The sequence below is a fragment of the Entelurus aequoreus genome, linkage group LG19, assembly GCF_033978785.1.
Source record: "Entelurus aequoreus isolate RoL-2023_Sb linkage group LG19, RoL_Eaeq_v1.1, whole genome shotgun sequence".
In the NCBI taxonomy this organism is placed as follows: domain Eukaryota; kingdom Metazoa; phylum Chordata; class Actinopteri; order Syngnathiformes; family Syngnathidae; genus Entelurus; species Entelurus aequoreus.
The window spans coordinates 23,955,835-23,979,410 of NC_084749.1; the positions used below are offsets into that span (position 1 = coordinate 23,955,835).

Here is a 23,576-nt window from a genome sequence, read left to right on the forward strand (position 1 = left end):
GTGTTTGTTTTGTTGTGTTACAGTGCGGATGTTCTCCAGAAATGTGTTTGTCATTATTTTTTGGTGTGGGTTCACAGTGTGGCGCATATTTGTAATGTAACAGTGTTAAAGTTGTTTTATACGGCTACCGTCAGTGTAAGCTGTGTGGCTGTTGAGCAAGTATGCCTTGCTGTCAATTACGTGTGCATGCTGAAGCTGTATACAACATGTGGCCGAGCAGGCACACTGTTTGAGCAGGCTGTAGAGCAGACCTGGGCATTGTGCGGCCCGCGGGCCGCATCCGGCCCTTTGTACGTCCCTGTCCGGCCCGCGTGAGGCCAATTATAAATTACAAAATAAATTTTAAAAAGCATCTATTTCGAGTGTGCAATACAACGGTGCTGCTTTTGTTTTGAAAAGCGTTATTTGTATTACTTCCGTGTGGACGTATGCTCGTGCGCGCAGCGGCAATCTCAAATTACAAAATAAATTTAAAAAAGCATCTTTGTCGTGCGTGCAATACAACTGTGCTGCTTTTATTTTGAAAAGTGTTATATGTGCGTATGTCCTGTGAGGGAAGGCGCACAGCGGTTATCCCCGAAACGCTAAAAAGAGAAAAGTTGATGACGAATGGCGTGTTTTCAACAAGACAAGTAAAGGTAAAGCTGTGTGCTTATTTGTGGTACACACGTTGCTGTGTTTAAAGAATATAGTGTAACGACCTGCTGAAGTAGATGTTGTCTTCTTGAGTTGCGTAAATGAGGAGTGAGGAGACGTGCGTGTGGAAGGAACGAGATATGTTGAGCTGTGTTAGTATAGCTTGCTCAATAAAAGTTTAAAAAGAGCGTCAGACTTGATGTGCACTTCTTCTGGACGCTACAATTGGTGGCAGAAGTAAAACTTTGCGCATACTGCACTGTTTGTGTGCTACGTCATCGGGAGGTAAGTGCCAAGTGAGGAGCTCGCCGCAAAGAGAGAGAGAGAGAGACAGAGAGAGAGAGAGAGCGTTTACAGGTGCAGCCACGCTGCTTGCCACGGGGGGAATTCCGCCCTCAATGAAGACTCCCAGGTTTGATGGCAAGGCGAACTGGGAGGCATTTCATCCCACTTCTGACATCAATTGTAGCGTCCAGAAGAAGTGCACACCAAGTCTGATGCACTTTTTAAACTTTTATTGAGCATGCTATACTAACACAGCTCAACTTATCTCGTTCTTTCCAAAAGGAAAACCAATCCTCACTCCTCATTTCCGCAACAGCAACGCTTCCTCCTTCTTCGCCAATCACCTTACAGGCGTACGTGCTACGTTCACAACGTTTTCTTATCTGGTTAAATAAAGGTTTTACAACAAAGAGGATGCAGGATAAAGTGACAGAAATTGAAATTTTTGTATTGTAATATACATCAGGAAGTGTTGTGTAAGAAAGTGTTAAAAATAAAACCATCAAAAGCCATCTGCTTTTGTATAAAGATAAGTTAGGTTAAATGAAAATATTATTATTATTATTATTATTATCTATCTTACGGTATATCAAAAATAATTTGAGCAAAATTTAATTGAAATATTGTCAGTGTGGCCCTCCAGCAGTGCTCGGGTTGCTCATGCGGCCCCCGGTAAAAATTAATTGCCCACCCCTGCTGTAGAGGGTGCTTAAAGCAGTGCCATCACGCTCTAAATCTCGAGGGTCTCCCGGAAAAATTGGGAGGGTTGACAAGTATGTCGCTATCAAGCGCCATACATTTAAAACCCTGGGTCGCACCAACATTAAATTATTATATCAAGGTGCGGGCCGGGGCGTGTGTCTGAGACCCCTGGTTAAAACATAGCACAAAGCAAAAAAAGCTTTGTATGCAGTGTTATTTCATTTTAAATTTTCAAAAGAGTTTTGTGGCTCCCATTGTTTTCTTTAATTTGTGAAACTTGTCAAAATGGCTCTTTAAGTGGTAAAGGTTGCCGACCCCTGACCAAGGTTCATAAAGCTTATATATTTAACCAAAGTTACGTACGTGACACGCACGTCCGGGCAAGCGATCAAATGTTTGGAAGCACAGCTGCGTACTCACGGTATCGCGTCTGCGTCTGTGTATCCAAATCAAAGTAATCCTGGTAAGAGTCTGTGTTGTCCCAGTTCTCTACAGGCGTCTGTGTATCGAAGTCAAAGTCCTCCTGGTAAGAGTCTCTGTTGTACGAGTTCTTCGATCTTGACTGCATCTTTCGGGGATATAAACAATGAAACACCGGCTGTGTTGTGTTGCTGACTTCTCTCGCAAAATACTCCGCTTCGCACCGACAACTTTCTTCTTTGCTTGCTCAGCTTCTTTCTTCATAATGCAATGAACAAATTGCAACAGATTCACCAACACAGATGTCCAGAATACTGTGGAATAATGAGATGAAAACAGAGCTATATTGTATTGGCTTCAATGGGGGGCCATACCTCTGTTTCCCTGGCTACGTCACGCGCATACGTCATCATACCGAGACATTTTCAAGCGGAAGTGTGGCGGGAAATTTAAAATTGCACTTTATAAGTTAACCCGGCCGTATTGGCATGTGTTGCAATGTTAAGATTTCTTCATTGATATATAAACTATCAGACTGCATGGTCGGTAGTAGTGGGTTTCAGTAGGCCTTTAACATTTATTTCGCTATATCACAATCATCTTCATTGTCCATCTACAGATTAAAAATCAACGTAGTTAAATTGCCCTTTTGTCCTTTTGTGTTGTTGAGAGTAAAATGAAAAGTGAAAAATGAAATATTTATTTCAAGCAGTGGCGGGCCGTGCGTTTCCCACCTAGGCCTTTAGTGATGTCCGACTTCAAAGATTACCTCTCAAAATACCATAATTTATGTCACCACATGACCATTGCTGGAGAAATACTGTACAGAAACACATTTACGCACTACTGGGCATGGTACAAAACAGGTTATTTTCTGGCACATTTAAAAATCAATAAACCCGCATCAGCAATTAAAACATATCATATGTTGTACTGTCAAAATTTAAATTGCAAAAAAACATTTTAAACGTGAAAAAATAAAGAAATAAAATATCTGAACTCACATTTACTACTCAGTGGCCTAGTAGTTAGAGTGTCCGCCCTGAGATCGGTGGGTTGTGAGTTCAAACCCCGGCCGAGTCATACCAAAGACTATAAAAATGGGACCCATTAACTCCCTGCTTGGCACTCAGCATCAAGGGTTGGAATTGGGGGTTAAATCACCAAAAAAGATTCCCGGGCGCGGCACCGCTGCTGCCCACTGCTCCCCTCACCTCCCAGGGGGTGAACAAGGGGTTGGGTCAAATGCAGAGGACAAATTTCACCACACCTAGTGTGTGTGTGACAATCATTGGTACTTTAACTTTAATTTCATCGACAGTTGACCTAGCTTCCGGGGTTGGCTGACATTGTCTCACAAGATGTAGTTTCTCTTTAAATATCCTTCTTGAAAATGGCCTTGCAAATATATGTGTTGTCTTGTCTAATCATAAAAGATGCAGACGAGGCATGTTGGCTGACTTCTTAAAGTTTACTCCGTAGCGTGCTCATCAAAAACATCCCGCTGCCTGCATGTCCACATTAAACAACCTAAACGGGGCTACTGCGCATGCTCTTCACTACTGTGGCATGCGGGGTAATGGAGTTCTTATGTTACCTGGCTCATAACATCATTATATATCTGCCTTAGGCCATCTAGAAGGCCTTACTGACAACATTACGCGTGATCTGATTGGCTATTGCAACTGTCTATCATTGTATGTCCACATTCGCTTACAGTGCACGGACGCCCGCATTGCTGAATCTGAAGGCTTCTGGCAGATTTGGTACAGCATGGCAACATAAGCCAGCTGAATTCTAATTGGATAAGAACTCTATAAACTAAAAACAGCGCTGGATGGAGCATAATATGACATGAAGAGAATATTAATATTTTTAGATATTTAGGGAAAGTAAATTAAAAATTACTTTTATCTTTAATTATGATCATAATTTCTGGTTATGTTAGGCCAGCAGAGAAGGCCTTGCTGGCCCTGATGGCACACCACTGTTTATTTGTTTATGAGGACCCCTGGCGTGTAGCGAGGAGGCGGCTGCCTGCCTCTCGTTCCCTCACAGGGTGATCGAAGACGCTGCGCAACTCAGCGGAAAATAGGGGTAAGCTGGAACAAAGTCCGGGTTTACTCTCACACACCTCCATAGCCCAGCTTGCTGCTCTTCCAGCCAGTAAACTGAGTACATATGCCACACGGGCAGAGTCTGTTGTATATGTGTGAGGCTGCTGTGCAAAAACTAAAGAGAATTGATATAAAAAAAGTCTGCTTTGTCCAAAGTCCCCCTCATACCTGGGCGGATGTGGTATGCTGGGCTCCCGGGTAGGAAAAACCGATGTCGAGGCCACGGGGTAAGAAGACGCTGCAGGTTGAGCAGCCTCTGAGTCTGGGAGCGGGTGAGGAACAAACAGGTGTGTATGCATCTCCTCCACAAGTGTGGTGAGGTTTAACAAAGCTTGTTCGTGATCACTTATTCGCTGGCCATGAGCCCTGTGGGCCAGCTGAATCTGATTCTCATCTGCGGGTTCCATAATCGACTCGGCTATTCTGTCACAGTTCAATTAAATGTGGAACAGAGGAACCCAAGGATGCAGATGGAGTGTGAGTAAACAGTTCTTTACTTAACGAAAAAAGCACTCACAACAATGATCCAAAAATAGAATATAACAAAAAGCGATGGTGCAAAAAAGAGAACACAAAAAGAGCACCGTGACAAAAAGAACAAAAGCTAATATACAAAACTAAATAAACTTGGGTCGGAGTTGCAAGACGTGCAAACTATCATAATACATACCAAGCTGGATGGCACTGGAAATAGCCAAGAAGGTACGTAGCAAAAATACAAGGAGCATAGGGGTCTTCATACGAAGAGAGTCAAGGAGTGTAATAGCCGAGTGCCATCCAGCTGACCAGGTGCAGCTTAAGTAGTGCTGGTGAGATTGGACACAGCTGTGCACGTCTCACAGCTACGCCCACAGGGAAACACAGGAACTCACAAGGTGGCAGCAGGCGGTGATACTTTCATTCTTGATAGATGTGTAATGTTAATTTAAATCTTCCTGGAGTTGGTCATTAGCTATATGATCCATATTTTTATTTTAGATAAATGCTGTCAAATTTAGTTCCCTTTTTTGACACGATTTAAATCCCAAACTGACATACAGTACAGGCCAAAAGTTTGGACACACCTTCTCATTCAATGCCTTTTCTTTATTTTCATGACTATTTATATTGCAGATTGTCACTGAAGGCATCAAAACTATGAATGAACACATGCAGAGTTAAGTACTTAACAAAAAAAGGTGAAATAACTGAAAACATGTTTTATATTCTAGTTTCTTCAAAATAGCAACCATTGGCTCTGATTACTGCTTTGCACACTCTTGGCATTCTCTCGATGAGCTTCAAGAGGTAGTCACCTGAAATGGTTTTCACTTCACAGGTGTGCCTTATCAGGGTTGATTAGTGGAATTTATTGCTTTATCAATGGGGTTGGGACCATCAGTTGTGTTGTGAATGAGAAGGTGTGTCCAAACGTTTGGCCTGTACTGTATGTATGCGGGAATCTAGCACAAATTCCCCTTCGCAAACAGCAGGGCTATGAAAGACATTTTGAGTGACATATCTTCTCTGAAGCTGCCCCTACACTACTCTGCCTGTCAGTGCATCTGGGCCATTTCCCCTAATTCTGGACCACACACAGGAACACAAAAATGTATAAGGGCTAAAATGATCCAGGTCGAAGTTGAGCATCATTTGCTGTAAATAAAGCTATATGTGATTTGCTTTTATCCATTTCGAACAGGGTTGCCCACACTTTTTCTGCAGGCGAGCTACTTTTCAATTGACCAAGTCGAGGGGATCTACCTCATTCAAATATATATTTTATATTTATTTATTTATGGAGACATTTTTGTTAACAAGTTAAATGTGTTTTATGATAACACAAGCATGCTAGATTATTTTCTTTCATGAAGACAAAAATATAAATTGGTGTATTACCTGATTCTGATGACTTGCATTGATTGGAATCAGACAGTAGTGCTGATAACGTCCGCATTTTCAGATGGAGGAGAAAAAAAGTCCTTCTTTCTGTCAAATACCACATGAAAATGGTTGGTTTTTGGCATCTTATTTGTCCAGCTTCCATACTCGTTTTTATACACTTTACAAGAAATACATTGGCGGCAAACTCCGTAGCTTGCGAGCTTGTGCACGCCAGCTTTCTGAGACTCTTATGTTGTTAGCACAGGCAGGATGAAGCAGCGCTTTTATTGTGAAGACAGGAACTGTGCAGTCGGTCTTTATAGAGTTTTGACGGCAGGTACGGCGCGAGAGTCTATTGAAATAAAAAGTGTTTCTCGCCTTCCTGTCTGTCATTTTTTTCTTAATAATGAGCTCACAGCAGCCAGCGTCATCTCACAAGACCCTCGGGTGCCGTGAATGTCAATCAAGTGACAAACGTGACGTCATAGTGAAGATTGATGATCGCTAATTTTGAGGTCTATTTTTTTAATGCCTGGCTGGTGATCGACCGACACACACTCCACGATCAACCGGTAGCTCGCGATCGACGTAATGGGCACCCCTGGTTTAGAATTTAAATTAAAGTCTCAGACAACATTACAATCAGCAATTATAAAAAAAAAAAAGAAAAACAAGTGAATCTATAATCTGCCAAGACAATGTTGTTTTTCTCCTACAATCACACTTATTTGTCTTAAAGAACAACATGAGGTTGAACATTTTCCATTATTATTGATTTATTGTCAATGTGATTCACTAAACTCAAGCTACAGAAAGCTTACACGTACACTTTGTGTGTTTATGTAGATGTAATCTTCTGACCACCATTTAAAAAGATAATTTCACACCGAGAAGCATCGTTAAGAAAACATGGGACCATGCCATGCCAGAGTTGGTAGACTGCAGCCTTGCAGAAAGGTGCCGAAACTGACGTTGCAAGTGCAAAACGTACAGTAAGAAAAACTGCTTTCTGAAATACCAAAGTTAGTGTGGATGTGCTGTAAAATAACATAATTTCTATAAGGTGTAGTCGTTTTATTCTATTCAGTTTATTATTAAACTCCAAAAGGGACAAGTGGTAGGAAATGTATGTACGGATTATTCTAAATCGTGAGTTGTTTTAGTTTTGAAGTGGCAAGAAATATTAAAAAAATGCAGAAAATGTTTACATATTGTAAAATCTAAATTTATCAAATTTTATACATTTCGAAACTGTGCATTGTTGTTTTAGTCTGCCAATTGCCTCTGTGGAGTTTTTTTGGCTATAAAATATTTTCAATGTGGGACCAGAGAAAGTTGTGAGTGTCGTGTGTGATTGCATCAGTTGATGTAAAAAAAGTAAAATGAGCACATGTGCGTTCTTGGATATAAAGCAGAGTACCAGCACTTTGATAAAGAAAGTGAGAAACACTGTTACATATTTTTCCATTTACAGTTATGATTGTATTTCATTTACTCAATACAAAATAACAATGATTGATACAACATTAAAATAGAACGTGAATGAGAAAGAGTAGACAGAAGTATATAAAGAAATATAAATTATACAAATATAACATTTGCTGTTCAACTCAGAAGACTAAGGCCATATTTCTATTTCCTAACTTACAGCAAAAAAATTATTTAAGAAAGAACTCGTAGCAAACTGCTACTGAGGTGGTGTCCTGTATGTACATTATTGCCTATGAGAAATACATTGCTTTGGTTTTTCATGATTAGACGGATTACTGAAAACTGATGTATATACTGTATGTGTATATATATATATATACACTACCGTTCAAAAGTTTGGGGTCACCCAAACAATTTTGTGGAATAGCCTTCATTTCTAAGAACAAGAATAGACTGTCGCGTTTCAGATGAAAGTTCTCTTTTTCTGGCAATTTTGAGCGTTTAATTGACCCCACAAATTTGATGCTCCAGAAACTCAATCTGCTCAAAGGAAGGTCAGTTTTGTAGCTTCTGTAACGAGCTAAACTGTTTTCAGATGTGTGAACATGATTGCACAAGGGTTTTCTAATCATCAATTATCCTTCTGAGCCAATGAGCAAACACATTGTACCATTAGAACACTGGAGTGATAGTTGCTGGAAATGGGCCTCTATACACCTATGTAGATATTGCACCAAAAACCAGACATTTGCAGCTAGAATAGTCATTTACCACATTAGCAATGTATAGAGTGTACTTCTTTAAAGTTAAGACTAGTTTAAAGTAATCTTCATTGAAAAATAAGGACATTTTAATGTGACCCCAAACTTTTGAACGGTAGTGTATGTGTATATATATATATATATATATATATATATATATATATATATATATATATATATATATATATATATATATATAACATGTTTTATATTCTAGTTTCTTCAAAATAGCAACCATTGGCTCTGATTACTGCTTTGCACACTCTTGGCATTCTCTCGATGAGCTTCAAGAGGTAGTCACCTGAAATGGTTTTCACTTCACAGGTGTGCCTTATCAGGGTTGATTAGTGGAATTCATTGCTTTATCAATGGGGTTGGGACCATCAGTTGTGTTGTGAATGAGAAGGTGTGTCCAAACGTTTGGCCTGTACTGTATGTATGCGGGAATCTAGCACAAATTCCCCTTCGCAAACAGCAGGGCTATGAAAGACATTTTGAGTGACATATCTTCTCTGAAGCTGCCCCTACACTACTCTGCCTGTCAGTGCAGAGTAGTGTATATATATATATATATATATATATATATATATATATATATATATATATATATATATATATACATTTCTCTTAAGATATAGCCTAATTTTCTGTAAATGCGTTGTTGACTAATTTAATGAGTCATACTCAAAGCTGAAGTAAAGTCACAAAGTTGCACACGTGGTGAGCATGCTTGTAATGTGACCTCATATGGGTCATATACGTATCTGTAATACAATCTACATTTTTTTACAATCTAAATGTTTTTGCGAACAAAGATCAATGATCCATGAAAGTTTGATAATTTTTTGATTAAAAAAATTAACTCTTTCCTATTCAACCAAATTATTTGACATTTGAATTTAGTGTTTTTTGGCATCTTGTCCAACTTAAGTTTAATGTTTTGTCTGCTCAGTCATTTTGCAATTCTAGTTTTGTATTTAGATTCAGATTCAATATTATTCACAACTGTTCAAATTATCATTATACTTGTTACAGTTATTATTCCTACTGCTTCTCACGTTACAATCAAGTTGCGCTAGTAAAATTCTCAGCAAATGTTCATTCCTTGATGTTGTGTTTGGGAAAAGTCGGTCTTACTCACCTATGATTAATTTCATTAGGTGAAATTGCATGTTAAAATGAACTTCAACACAAGGATTGCGTCTAATATTCTGCATTCGCAAAGATAATGATGCTCAGTTTTGATTGACACTTTGAATTTAATTTTCTAGACACTTTTCCCTATTAAGTCACATGAATACCTTCTGGTCCGTGACCATCTTTGTCGAGTTGAAATGTGCTCGTCATCAGTCCTATGACCCCCATAAAGTCTAAATATAAACTATCCAAGCAACAGTTTTGCTGTTTTTGGTCACGTTGCCTCATCCCAAATCAACATAAGGGTGTGAGCTGCAGCCACATTGAGAGATTTATGATGCAATGGGTCATGTTAAAAAGTCGTCATTGGAGCCATGGACGTGACGAGGAGCAACGTTGGTCAACAAGCGGTTGACAAGACTTGGCTGAAGGGATACTGTATTTGCAGTGAAGTTCAAAAAGCTTTTTGTCTTTGATTTTTAAAAGCTTTTTGGATTATTTTGGCAAACATGGGTAATGGCATTAATAAGGTTAGTAGCAGTTCTCGTTTTTTTCCTTCTGATGACCTCTCTATTCACAGTGTAACTTATTTTTCTATTTTCGTTTAGGTTCTTCCAGATCTTTATGTTGGAAATATCAAAGGTAAATGATCTCTTCCATGTCTAGTTAACTTTTAAAACTGGCACTAGGGGGCTTCTTATTTGTGTCTGTGTCAATAAACACATGTCCAGGTAAGAGAATGTCTGGTAAAATAACTTACTTAACTGATTTTAGGTAAACAAAAGACAATTAAAACCACAAGACCTAACATGGGGCAAATGTCATAAGCAAGTGTACAGTCTCAGGCCAGCATTTAGTATGAAAAAATTCATAAAACAAAAAAAGTAAGGTGGCAAACTTAACGTAAGCACTTTGCATTGATATTTAAATTTCATATCTACAGTAAGTAATCTTTTTTTCAATGCAGCTACACGGTCTACTACATAGCTGCAGTGAAAAAACATTTATTTTGGACATGTATTTTGTTGGTTGGGGGATAATCTGAGGGTAGATGGGCTTTCAGAGTGAGCGTTTGGTGAGAGAGTTGTCATATATAGTGACAAAACAAAACAAAAAATCATTGTACTTCTTCTGTCAGTTTTAATCTGTCTATAAATTATTTCAAATCAAATCAGCCTAATGTTTTAGGTACGCTCATATGTAGGGGTCGTGTAAGATGGGGTGTCCCACAGTTGAAATTCACATTCACTTATGTGGTTCCTGCTAATTCTGAAAACTGAAAAATGGTTTGCTTTTTAATGGAAGCCTATTTTATACCTCACTGACAACTAAGGACATGTCTTATTTGTATTATTTCATGGATGGCTGCCACGGTACTGTGCGCTCTCGTAGTCATTGTGTCTTTCTTTGCATTCAACAAAGAGCACAGTCTACAAAGTCAAATTCCTTGGGTGTTAAATGTACTTTGCTAATAAATCTGATTCTGATTATTTCAGTCTAACAAGATAAATATCATTATTGGTTTTGTACAGTCTCAAAATCTGATATGATATAACTTACATGTTAAGCACCTTTTCAAATGTTCAATAATGCTACGATTGCAGATGCGGTTTGAAGGTAGCAGTGGGTGAAACTGCAAATGTTAAAAATAATATTGTTTCGATTACAGGTAAATACTGGGCCGGTTTTGCTAATACTGATACGCTTTACTTGAATATTTTTTAAGATCATCAAATTATTTTGTTTTTAATTTGTTGATCATGATCATTGACAAAATACAGTACAGGATAAAGATTTGAAGCCAAATTCACATAGTTTTAGCATATGTGTTATACATGTTTTAAGTTTAACTATACATGAATACGACAATATAATACAGTGCAGCAATATCAATAAAAACTGACTGCTTTTTATTACATGCATTTGTTAGAGCGAAATAAAGTCAATAGTACAAACAAACTATTATTGTCTATGCTGATTGGCAACACTAAATTGGCCCTAGTGTGTGAATGTGAGTGTGAATGTTGTCTGTCTATCTGTGTTGGCCCTGTGATTAGGTGGCAACTTGTCCAGGGTGTACCCCGCCTTCCACTCGAATGCAGCTGAGATAGGCTCAAGCACCCCCCGGGACCCCGAAAGGGACAAGCGGTAGAAAATGGATGGATGGATGGATGTCTCTTTTGAATATTTTGGTATTTTGCCCTCAAAGCTCAGTCTTTTGTCCAAGAACAGGGGAGTTTTTGTTTGTGAGGAATGCAACAGCATATAAATATAACAATATCCAAAATGTAACAATGTGTAAATGAACAAAATATTGATCTCATCATGCTAGTATTCATTCGATTCTGATATTAAGTATAGATAGTATAGATACTATCAATAGTTGGATCGATCCGCCTACCCCCAGTGGACGAGGTTACAGGGGTCAAGGTAGTGTAATGAGCATTTTGCAAAGCCTGAAAACAAGACACACCTGTCCAAGGCTTAGCTTCCTTTTGAAAAGCAAAATTTGATTAAAACATTTACGTTTCTTGCTTTAGGCCAAGTTGGGAGACGTTTTCGAAACATTGGTTTTCCGGTTTTTCTTTCGGTTTAAAACAAGCAAAGATTGTTGACCATGAATTGACATTTTCTATGGAGACAAGTTGAAAGGGTGTTTGTTGTTGGGCAAAAATAGGTATTATTAGGTTTGACTGAACTTTTAGTAATTTGTAATTATAATCCTGTGGTTTTGCTTGAATCCACAGATGCCCGTGACAAGGATCTGTTGGTGCAGCACAACATCACCCACATCCTGTCCATCCACGATGCAGCTGCACCCGTGTTCGAGGTAAATTGCCTTTGGTCTTGGTAGCCTGTTGGACCTACTCAGTGACAAATAAAGCAGTGCAGTCAGTGCATAGCAACTCCAACACCACTTTACTTTTTAACTCAAGTCTGTGTTGCGTCCTTCCGAAGAGAAGATGCTTAGGATTTTAGCATTAGCATTCTACAACATAGAAAAGGAAATACAACCAATGCTGAAATATGCAATTAGGATGTACTGTATTAGGTTTTATGGTTGTATTATAATTTCAGATTAGGCATTTGAAGTATTGATTGAAAGAATATTAGAGGTTTCCCTCTTCTTTACATACAGTACGGCGCAGCTTTTTGAGCTGTGTGGTACATTGATGACTCAGATTCGTTTCAGCAAAGTCACTGTAAATGAGCAGATGAAGAGGTTCATTTGCATTAGTAACTGTTGATAATTTGACTGACTTATTCTGGGAAAACGTTGTCGTACCTCAGGGAGGACAGTACAAATGGTTGACCAGACACAGCTTTATAGTGTCAATTTGACTATAGCTCTGATGTGATTTTTTTATTCTGACATAGATTTGCCCATTAACCAATATATATAGCCTCGGTTTATATCTATTAGGAGCATTATTTATTGGTACTAATGAGCTACGTAATGGTACAATTAGAAGGAAAAGTAATTATTTACAGAGGTTTGTAAATAATCTGTGTACCACTTCCACAAGTCTGTCTGTCCCAGAGGGATTCAGGGGCTTTATGAGTTGCCTCCTTACGCCATTGCAGGGTTTCTGGGCCATGCGTGTACTCACTATCTGGCATGTGCAGAAAATACACACTCAGACACATGTCGTTACTTCATGAGCTACTACACCCGTGTTCAGTTGCAGGGTCAGAGTGGCAAGGTTTTGGGGGTGTTCCCGCACCCTAAATAATAATTTTAATGACTCTTCTTGGAAGATGTCCTTTTTTCCTTTTATCTGGAAATTAAAAAAAAAAATTTTTTTATTTTTTTTTTTATGTCTAAAGTATTTTTCTCTCTTGTAGGACATGACATATCTTTGTATATCTGCAGCTGATCACAGGAGGCAAAATATGTAAGTACAATATAGTGGGGTTATGGTATTGGTACATTTATTCATAATAAAATGTTTTACTAGTTTTTACTATTTTCATTTCGGTATAGAGGCGTACCGATTTCCCACATGTATATGTCTACTCCATAAACAAATACAGTGCAGTCCAGCCTTTGGCCAGCAGGAGTAATGACTAATGATCGTGCAAAGGGACAAGCCAGAGCATCCGCCGTTAAAGTCTCCTGTTTTCGTAACACTTTGCCTTCCTGGTGAAATCCATAAACGGACAAAGACAAGTGGATAAGACAAAAGCAGTGTGATAACTGCTACACATTAATGTCTGCTACCCAACGCTACTGAGCATGCATGCGCACAAACGCAAATATTTAAAATATTTTCCTCGAACAAAATACTAATTGAAACAGCTGTCTTATATGCCTCGTGTACCAGTGAGTAGTGATTTTAAATTATGTTTATTTCATTGTATCTTCTGACCAGCAAGCATGTAGACAATTATAGGGCGAGGGAATTCAAATTGACGCAAATAATGGTAGCTGACATTTTCATTTTAATCTCCTTTTACGCTACTGGTAGCTTTTTTCGAGGAAGCAGCACAATTCAGTAGGGAACTTTAATGTTCTAATAATAATATAATAATTTCTGCAGACTGTTTGTCAGGCTTGTCCCTGACAGTTTGGTTATGTTTTAGTTTTTCCTCTGTGTTTGTCTTTATTTCCTGTCAGCGCTTTTATTTTGGTTGTTTCCTGCTTGTCTCCCTGAGCGCTGTGTTCCCTCAGCTGAGGCTGATTGGCACCTGGCCACACCTGGTGTCAATCAGCCAGATGCTATTTAAACCTGCCTTGCCAGCCAGTCTGTGCTGGAGTATTGTCGTTAATACTTGTTATTGTAGCTACTACATGTCGCTAATACTTGTCGATGTCAATGTCTACTACCTGTCCTGGCTACTACTTGTCGTCGTAGCGGTAAGCTGTTCCTGATAGCTATTTGTATTTTGCTGTCTCCTAGCTTCTTGTTTTCCTTACCTATATCCAGTTAGCCGTTAGCTGTTTCCAGTTTTTCTGTTTGCTGGTTCCTGTTTTCAGTTTGGCTATTCCTAGTTCCTGGTTTGTGTTTTACATTTATTTTTAACATTAAATCATGTTTTCCTGCACCAAGCCTGCCATCTCTGCATCTTGGGGTTCGTCACCAACAACATGTGACACTGTTAAAGGCCTACTGAAACCCACTACTACCGACCACGCAGTCTGATAGTTTATATATCAATGATGAAATCTTAACATTGCAACACATGCCAATACGGCCGGGTTAACTTATAAAGTGCAATTTTAAATTTCCAGCGAAACTTCCGGTTGAAAACGTCTATGTATGATGACGTATGCGCGTGACGTCAATCGTTGAAACTGAAGTATTCGGACACCATTGTATCCACTACAAAAAGCTCTGTTTTCATCGCAAAATTCCACAGTATTCTGGACATCTGTGTTGGTGAATCTTTTGCAATTTGTTTAATGAACAATGAAGACTGCAAAGAAGAAAGCTGTAGGTGGGATCGGTGTATTAGCGGCTGGCTGCAGCAACACAACCAGGAGGACTTTGACTTGGATAGCAGACGCGCTATCCGACGCTAGCCGCCGACCGCATAGATGATCGGGTGAAGTCCTTCGTCGCTCCGTCAATCGCTGGAACGCAGGTGAGCACGGGTGTTGATGAGCAGATGAGGGCTGGCTGGCGTAGGTGGAGCGCTAATGTTTTTAGCATAGCTCTGTGAGTTCCCGTAGCTAAGTTAGCTTCAATGGCGTCGTTAGCAACAGCATTGTAACTTCGCCAGGCTGGAAAGCATTAACCGTGTAGTTACAGGTCCATGGTTTAATAGTATTGTTGATTTTCTGTCTATGCTTCCAGTCAGGGGTTTATTTATTTTGTTTCTATCTGCAGTTAAGCCCAATGCTATCACGTTAGCTCCGTAGCTAAAGTGCTTTGCCGATGTATTGTCGTGGAGGTAATGGGGTAATCGTCGCTTTCTCAGTCCGAATCACTCTCGCTGCTGGTGTAAACAATGGGGAAATGTGAGGAGCCTTTCAACCTGCAACGTCACTCTACTTTTTTATCAGCGACCAAAAGTTGCGAACTTTATCGTCGATGTTCTCTACTAAATCCTTTCAGCAAAAATATGGCAATATCGCAAAATGATCAAGTATGACACATAGAATGGATCTGCTATCCCCGTTTAAATTTAAAAAAATCATTTCAGTAGGCCTTTAATGTTGCACTTTCCTGAAAAGAAAGGTTACAAACCAGATAGTGGTGCCCTGCGGGCTATTTTCAGCCTGCAACTTGTTGTTTTATTGGCCCTCGACATATTGCAAAAATAAAATAAATTCATTATCCATATCTATTATTAGATATTATGCTAATTTGCTGATACCTATAGCTTAGATGTTGATTCAAGATGTTTTGTTCAAATTGATTAATGTATGTATAATAACTGTACGGTATAATGACCTACAATTAATTGGTTTTAGCTTCTTTAATGTAGAAAATATATCAAAGTGGCCCACCGCATTCTCCAATGTCTCTGCTATTATACTCTTATTATATAAAATATTACTATTATATAAATATATTTTTTGGGAGAGGTGGGGGAGTATGTATTGGAGAATAGAATATTTTTTTATGTTCATCAAATCAAATATAATACATATAAAATGACTTGTTTTCTTTGCAGCTATCACAATGTTGTATTTTTTTTAAATGTCTTGATTTTGCTAGGATTCAGTACTTCAGAGACAGCATCATATTCATGCACAAATCCAGAATGAAAGGAGAGGGGTGCCTTGTCCACTGGTAAGTAGTGCAAGCAAAGACAGCTACCATTTCTTACCAAAAGCTACTTGTCTGAATATATGACTGCTCCTTTGTCCCAGTGTGGCAGGGGTTTCCCGTAGTGTGACACTGGTGGTGGCCTATATCATGACCGTGACAGGTCACGGTTGGGTAGAGTCTCTAGCGGCAGTGAGGGCAGCCCGGCCATGTGCAAGACCCAACCTGGGCTTCTTACGTCAGTTGGAGGAGTTTGAGAACACAAAGCTAGAACAAGTAAGAAACAGTATGCTTGCTGATTGTGCTAAAGCTTTGACTACAAATGTTGATGTGCTTTATCATGTAAACTTGAAGATATTTGTAACATTTAAGCAACGAATGTAGCAATACACACAAACAAGGAATTTAACTATATTGCTGGTATTCCGTCACATGACTTCTCCCCGGAAGTGAAAACCAGTGGTTGTTGACCAAGCTAAGATGGCTGTTGTACAGCAGGCAGCCCACAAAAGAGGCTTAGATCTTCTTGCAAAAAGCAGATACGAGCAACACATCAAACTATGCAATGGAATAGATCCCTATACTTTATGAAAATAAGATTTGTAGATTGATATCAAGGATTACGTTGCTTTGCGCCATTCTACACGACAAAATAGATGAAAACTTGGAAAAGCCTGGTGGTCCACAACTTATTTGTGTGAGACTGGGTCAAGGATATTGTTATCAAGACTCTCCCGGATAAATATGCATCGTTTTTGCTGGGGTAAGGTTGCATTTCATGATTTAACTTTGCGTCTAAGCTCCCATGTTTGTTGCTGTCGCATGCACCGTTTACAAGTAGCGTGTTTTCCCCCGTCTTTATCAAAATATAACTATAGATGTCAATATTGTGTATGTGCTGAAAGCGTCATATATGATTGTTGCCTTGTTTTGCTCACATTTGCTTTCTTTTATTTAGACACGCCGAGTTGGTGCTTTTCGAAACACTCCTAGCAAACATGTGTTTAAGAAATACAAATAATATCAAGATAATACTTAAATGGGAAATAATAACCGTTAAAAGTATACCAAACAAACCCATTGAAGGGATCACTGCAAACTCATCCATTTTCCGACAGTTCGCTAGGACTAGAGTGTGAGCTGCAGGATTTTCTCATCGTCGTTTACACAAATCTTGTACTTTTCCGCCCTTTTTGATAACCTCTCGAGGAACTCTGAAGAAACGTTTGTCCATTCCGCAATTTAAACTGTTCGCACAGCCGAAAACAACACAAGCATTGGGCATTTCGTCTTCGAGAAAGGCTATATGGCGATGAGTACTCATTAAAACAGAGCTAGCTTCACCACCACCAGTATTCATTGGGCTGGAAGTGACGTCAGTAACATCCCTGCAATATGATATATGTACATATAAAGAGTGGGATAAGTAGTTGAGAAAAACATGGAATGATCGAATGGAAAATACCATCGAATATACTAAGCACATTAACTAATATTACATTGATTAGTGACGAATGCTCTGTTCTGCAAAGAAACAATCAAAATATTGAATGACTTGTATTTTTATTTCTATGTACAAACCCCGTTTTCATATGAGTTGGGAAATTGTGTTAGATGTAAATATAAACGGAATACAATGATTTGCAAATCATTTTCAACCCATATTCAGTTAAATACAAAGACAACATATTTGATGTTCAAACTGATAAACTTTTTTTTTTTGCAAATAATCATTAACTTTAGAATTTGATGCCAGCAACACGTGACATAGAAGTTGGGAAAAGTGGCAATACATACTGATAAAGTTGAGGAATGCTCATCAAACACTTATTTGGAACATCCCACAGGTGAACAGGCAAATTGGGAACAGGTGGGTGCCATGATTGGGTATAAAAGTAGATTCCATGAAATGCTCAGTCATTCACAAACAAGGATGGGGCGAGGGTCACCACTTTGTCAACAAATGCGTGAGCAAATTGTTGAACAGTTTAAGAAAAACCTTTCTCAACCAGCTATTGCAAGGAATTTGGGGATTTCACCATCTACGGTTCGTAATATCATCAAAGGGTTCAGAGAATCTGGAGAAATCACTGCATGTAAGCAGCTAAGCCCGTGACCTTCAATCCCTCAGGCTGTACTGCATCAACAAGCGACATCAGTGTGTAAATGATATCACCACATGGGCTCAGGAACACTTCAGAAACCCACTGTCAGTAACTACAGTTGGTTGCTACATCTGTAAGTGCAAGTTAAAACTCACCTATGCAAGGCGAAAACGGTTTATCAACAACACCCAGAAACGCAGTCGGCTTCGCTGGGCCTGAGCTCATCTAAGATAGACTGATACAAAGTGGAAAAGTGTATTGTGGTCTGACGAGTCCACATTTCAAATTGTTTTTGGAAACTGTGGACGTCGTGTCCTCCGGATGTGGGTTGAAAAGGATTTGCAAATCATTGTATTCCGTTTACATTTACATCTAACACAATTTCCCAACTCATATGGAAACGGAGTTTGTATATCTGAATGATTTCTATATTCTATATAGGGGATATACTTCAGACCAAGTAGTACACTCAGTTCAATTCTCTGTTTTATTTTCAATGTTAAGATTTGTAATGTTACATTTACATATGTTACACTGGGTGTTGAAAGTAAATGTATTTCTAATTTGAACGTAAGTCAAATTGACAGTTTGTTGTGCGTATTACTAAGTATTTGCTGATCAATCGTGAAAAAGTATGTGATCGCTATTGCTGATAAATACATTTTATTGCGATCACAAACGCCAATCTCCTCTGGCTGACACTGTTTATTTTTAAGCCGCCAGTGCTCGCCACTTCAACCTCAACTACGGCAAATAAACTGCATTTTGTGTATCATAAGCATCATTAATCAATTAACATTATCACTGGAGGATGAGGCTGAACGTTTTACACAAAGAGGAAGAAAATAAGGAACGAGTTGAAATATTGTGCTCATATTGTTAAACGGCCAATAGCACTCACCATAAATAAATTAAACAATTTAAAGTTAATACATGTGATTGCTATCAGTATCGAACGATCTCACTTGTGGATGATCGTATTGGAATCTGCAGCATAAAACCCTTAATCGTAACGTTCCAACTTATTACCACAAACGTGCAATGAATTGAACAAAAGAACATTCAAAGTAAATAAAACAGTGAAATGTATTGAGTGGCTTATTGTAATTTTTGCTATTGTGACTAATACTTGTCAGGCTAAAAGCCCAATGGCAATATGCCACAGCTATATTTCCCAAGCTAATGTTGTTTGAAAAAATATTCAAACTAAATTGTTCAAACAGTGGAATTGTAATGTCCAACATTGTAAATTGTAAAACATTAGACTTGTTAAACAGGGTTTGAACTTACTTTTTAATGACCAATAAAATATGAGTATGGATTATTAACTGGCTCCTTATCATGCGTTTATATGGCACTCATTTTGGGCATTTCAATTGTTAGTGACGTGCATGTCACCATAGGTTCTTATGGGTTAATATACACATATTTAATGTGAGACAAATGGAAAAGTCCCATCCATCCACTGGTTAGCCTTACATCACAGTTAATTCATGTTAATGGTTTGTCTAGTGGTGACCTTCTCCTTTATTACATTTTAACACACAGTAACTCACTTTTGTGTTTTTTACTCATCTCTTCTAGCACCGGACCTGGTGGAGCACACTTTGTGGCAAACACTCACTCCATGATGAAGAGGAAGTGAGACAACTTTTAATGCGAAGATCCAATGGCAGCAGTAGTGACTTTCCAACCAGTATCACAAAATCTCTGGCCATAAGCGGCTCTTGAACGAGGTCACAAAGTCCTCTACTGCCCCTCTTTTGACTATAAACACAAGAACTGTGGGTCACAAAAACTTTGTCACTAATACCACGACACAACCTTGTGAACAGAGAAATATGACCACAACAAAGGAGTGAATTACATGTTGTCCAGTGTTGCAAAAAGCAGAGATTGGATAAGTCATTTAACTAAAGACTGCCTACAATATTTTAACCTGTATAAACTAATAACCCAAAGAAAGCAGTAACTAATTGGGGTGGGTGATACTACACACTTTGGTGTCAATCCGACACAAATGAAATACACGGTCAGTATTGCTGAAACTTATACATTTTACAAAAAAAAAATGTTATTTAAAAAAATACAGCATAAAGATTTTAGGCCAGGGGTGTCCAAAGTGCGGCCCAGGGGCCATTTGCGACCCGCAGCTAATTGAATGTGTTGCCACACATTCTGGAAATGCTATTGCAAAAAATTTTAAAAAACATTAAAAAAATGTGGAATGAGGTGGAATCTAACTACAAAAAGTTGCAATGTTGACACAAAGCTGCCATGCAGGCTGTTTTTTTTCTTTTGTCTATCTTTATTTTCTTTTTTTGCCATTGCTCAAAGAAAAAAAATCCAAAAAAAAATCAATGTTATAATTGATTAATTATTGACCTATTCAAGGCTCCAATTATTTAAAATATTTCACTTTAAAATGTTTTATGTGGAAAATATTGCATATATTGTGTGGTTGCCATATACAAATATCAACATTTTCTTTGACAAAAGAGCATAAAACAAACAAAATAATAGTTCAAACGTAAAATTGACAGATATATCTGAAGTTGATCCCGTAACTTAAGTGTTGAAAGTAAAAACAACTAATAAAAATGTATCACTTTATGAGTGGGGCACCTTTTGGATCCCAAATATATTTAATGGGATTTTATTCATCTTTTCACTGATTACTCAAAAATAATAATAAATTAAAATCATAGGTGTCCTGCATTATTGATCTTTTTAAGGCTCTAATTACTTCACATCAAACATTGCTTTCTGAATGTTTTTGGCAGTGGGGGAAATACTGCATATTTCAGTTTTATTATAAAAAACAAAGTTGTCTTTGACAGGAAAGGCTTTTTTTTTTAAACTTAATATCAACCTGAAGTTGATATACTGTAGAGATTTACTGTAAGCGTTAAATAAATTAAAAAAATAATAATTTAACTTTTTTTTAACAAATTTTAACATTCTAATAATTGAGACCCTTTATGGTCCCTGGGAGCCCTAAAGGTAAAAAAAATAAATAAATACAAAAATCCATATATTTTGTTATGGTTTTGAAAATGAAAAATATCAAATTGGCCCCGGCATGCTTTAATTTTCCCGTGTGCGGCCCTCAGTGGAAAAAGTTTGGACACCCCTGTTTTAGGCAAACAGACACAAAATATTTTTAGTGACAATTGTATTTGTGAACAATATACACAGTAAATACAACAATACGAGACAATTTAACAATATCAACAAAACATACCGTATTTTTCGGACTATAAAGCGCACTTAAAATCCTTTCATTTTCTCAAAACTCAACAGTGAGCCTTATAATTTTGGTTGTGCTCAAGGCTATTTTATTTGGTACATGGTGAAATGATAAGTGTGACCAGTAGATGGCAGTCACACATAAGAGATACTGTAGACTGCAATATGAGTCAAGTAAACAACACCAACATTTTATATGTTCCATTGAGAATATAGAACATTACACACGGCGCTCAAAAATCTATCAAAATGTTTTAGTATGACTTTGGTAAGCTATGAAGCCACACCGCTTGATGGATTGTACTGTGCTTCAATTATTATGGTCTGTGTGTATAAGGTAAGACATATTATCTGGCGTTTTGTTTCGCAATATTGTGCAAAAGCCACTTTTCTTACCTTCTGGTACCTGTTGGTCTGTATTTAGGATCTGCATAAGTCCTGAAAATTTGCACGCATCCGCCATTGTAGTCCGTGCCGACACCGTAGTCGATAAGCTTTTCTTCTTTTTCTCTATCTTCTTGTTATGGGACATTCATCCTCCGCTGTTGCCATTTCTAATATAAAGTAGTGTAAAGTTCAGTAAACTCGCCATGAAAGCGCTAAAACATACCGGTGTAGTGAGTTTATATTATTCACCCAAGGAACTTTAGTTATTAGAGAGTTCCGGTCGGACGTTCCGGCATTGTTGTTGCACTGGTGAGCCACGGATGAGGAGATGCTGCTCCGTTATTGATTTCAGTAAAGTTTGAATGTTATTAAAACAGTTAGCTCCATTCTTTGACACTTCTTCCACTCCCGTCCTTGCACGCTACACCGCTACAACAAAGATGACAGGGAGAAGATGCTGCCGAAGGGGAGCCACATAAATAAGACCGCCCACAAAATGGCGCATCCTGAAGAAAGTGGCTTGAAGATGATCTGTTAAAAATATTCTATGCAACATTTTGACCAAAGAACCACCATCACATGTTATGTAGACCACAAGGAAGTGTTTTCAATTTAGAAAAAAAGAATAATAATATGACTCCTTTATTGCGCCCTATAATCCGGTGCACCTTTTTGTATGAAAATAAATCTGACTAGACCCGCTCATGGCAGTGCGCCTTATAATCCGGTGCGCCCTATGGTCCGGAAAATATGGTAATTCTTCCCTTTTATACATTTATTACACGCAATTATAAGAGCAAAATAAAGTTAATAGTGCAAAATAACTAAACAAAATAAATAACTGCTACGGGCTCTTATTCAAATCCTGACTTTTTGCCTCCTCTGCTCTTTTGTGTACCTGATGTGAGGGTTTATAAACGATATAACTACGGTATATAACAATATTACAACAGTACTGATGTGGTTTGTACCAGTTCTGGCTTGAGGTACAGATTCGTTGACATTAGGGATGCACCCGATACTGCAGGACTTCTTGCCAGAGCAGGCTTAAATACTTCAGGTGTTGGCTCCAGGCGATGATCCATGCTCTGGCCAAACAACGTTTGTCTCCAATGTCTTAACAGGGGAAAGAAGTCCCAATTATGTCCTCTGCTTTCCTCAACACTCTCTGGCAAACTTTCTTAATAAGCTGTTGTACAATTCATATCCTGTGTATTGATACACATTATATAATTGTTCTGTACATTTTTATACTCCTGTATTTATTATCTATTTATGTATCTCATTAATTTCTATCTTGATTTTAATTGATGTATTTTCTATTTATTTATGTTTTTAAATTTTTCGTTTATTTATTTTTAAATGTTATCTTCTTCATAACTGAATAAACTATAAACAATATGTATGTTTACATGTTGTCTATTTTTCTCCCTAATAAAAAAGGGTAGTATTTAAAGTGGACAAACTTTTTAACAACTAAACACACAAACTGAAGTGTCAAGTTGACAAATAAGTTTTTATAATTGCAAAAAATTTGGAGAAGGGTTAAAACTATGCCTCTTCCTATTTGGATATGATACATTGTGTTTATGTAATGAGCTTTGTTGTAACTTGCTGAGCATGTCGGAAATAAACACACCTTGGTCATCCTGATACAACCCTTGATATAGTTACTGTTGAAGTTTGGATCGATATCCCCACTCGTAATCCATGTTTCAGTAACCTCACAGATCCGAAACAAACTTATTCTCTGATCACATCGTACAG

At 38.1% G+C, this 23,576-nt stretch overlaps 1 protein-coding gene across 1 annotated transcript; it reads left to right on the forward strand.

Moving 5' to 3' along the window:
- Positions 1 to 9,861: 9,861 nt before the first annotated feature.
- Positions 9,862 to 23,273, forward strand: LOC133635469 (dual specificity protein phosphatase 22-B-like). Its single transcript, XM_062028686.1, has 7 exons — positions 9,862 to 9,882; positions 9,961 to 9,994; positions 12,100 to 12,182; positions 13,199 to 13,248; positions 16,018 to 16,092; positions 16,173 to 16,344; positions 19,758 to 23,273. Exons 1-7 carry the CDS (start codon positions 9,862 to 9,864, stop codon positions 19,902 to 19,904), a joined length of 582 nt encoding a protein of 193 aa, XP_061884670.1. The 3' UTR covers positions 19,905 to 23,273.
- The last annotated feature ends 303 nt before the right edge of the window (positions 23,274 to 23,576 follow it).

Excerpts from the sequence above, each read along its gene's own strand:
- LOC133635469 (XM_062028686.1), top strand. The coding sequence starts at position 9,862 with ATGGGTAATGGCATTAATAAG. Across the intron at positions 9,883-9,960 it reads TGGGTAATGGCATTAATAAG|GTTCTTCCAGATCTTTATGT; the intron begins GTTAGTAGCAGT and ends ATTTTCGTTTAG. Across the intron at positions 13,249-16,017 it reads GATCACAGGAGGCAAAATAT|GATTCAGTACTTCAGAGACA; the intron begins GTAAGTACAATA and ends TGATTTTGCTAG.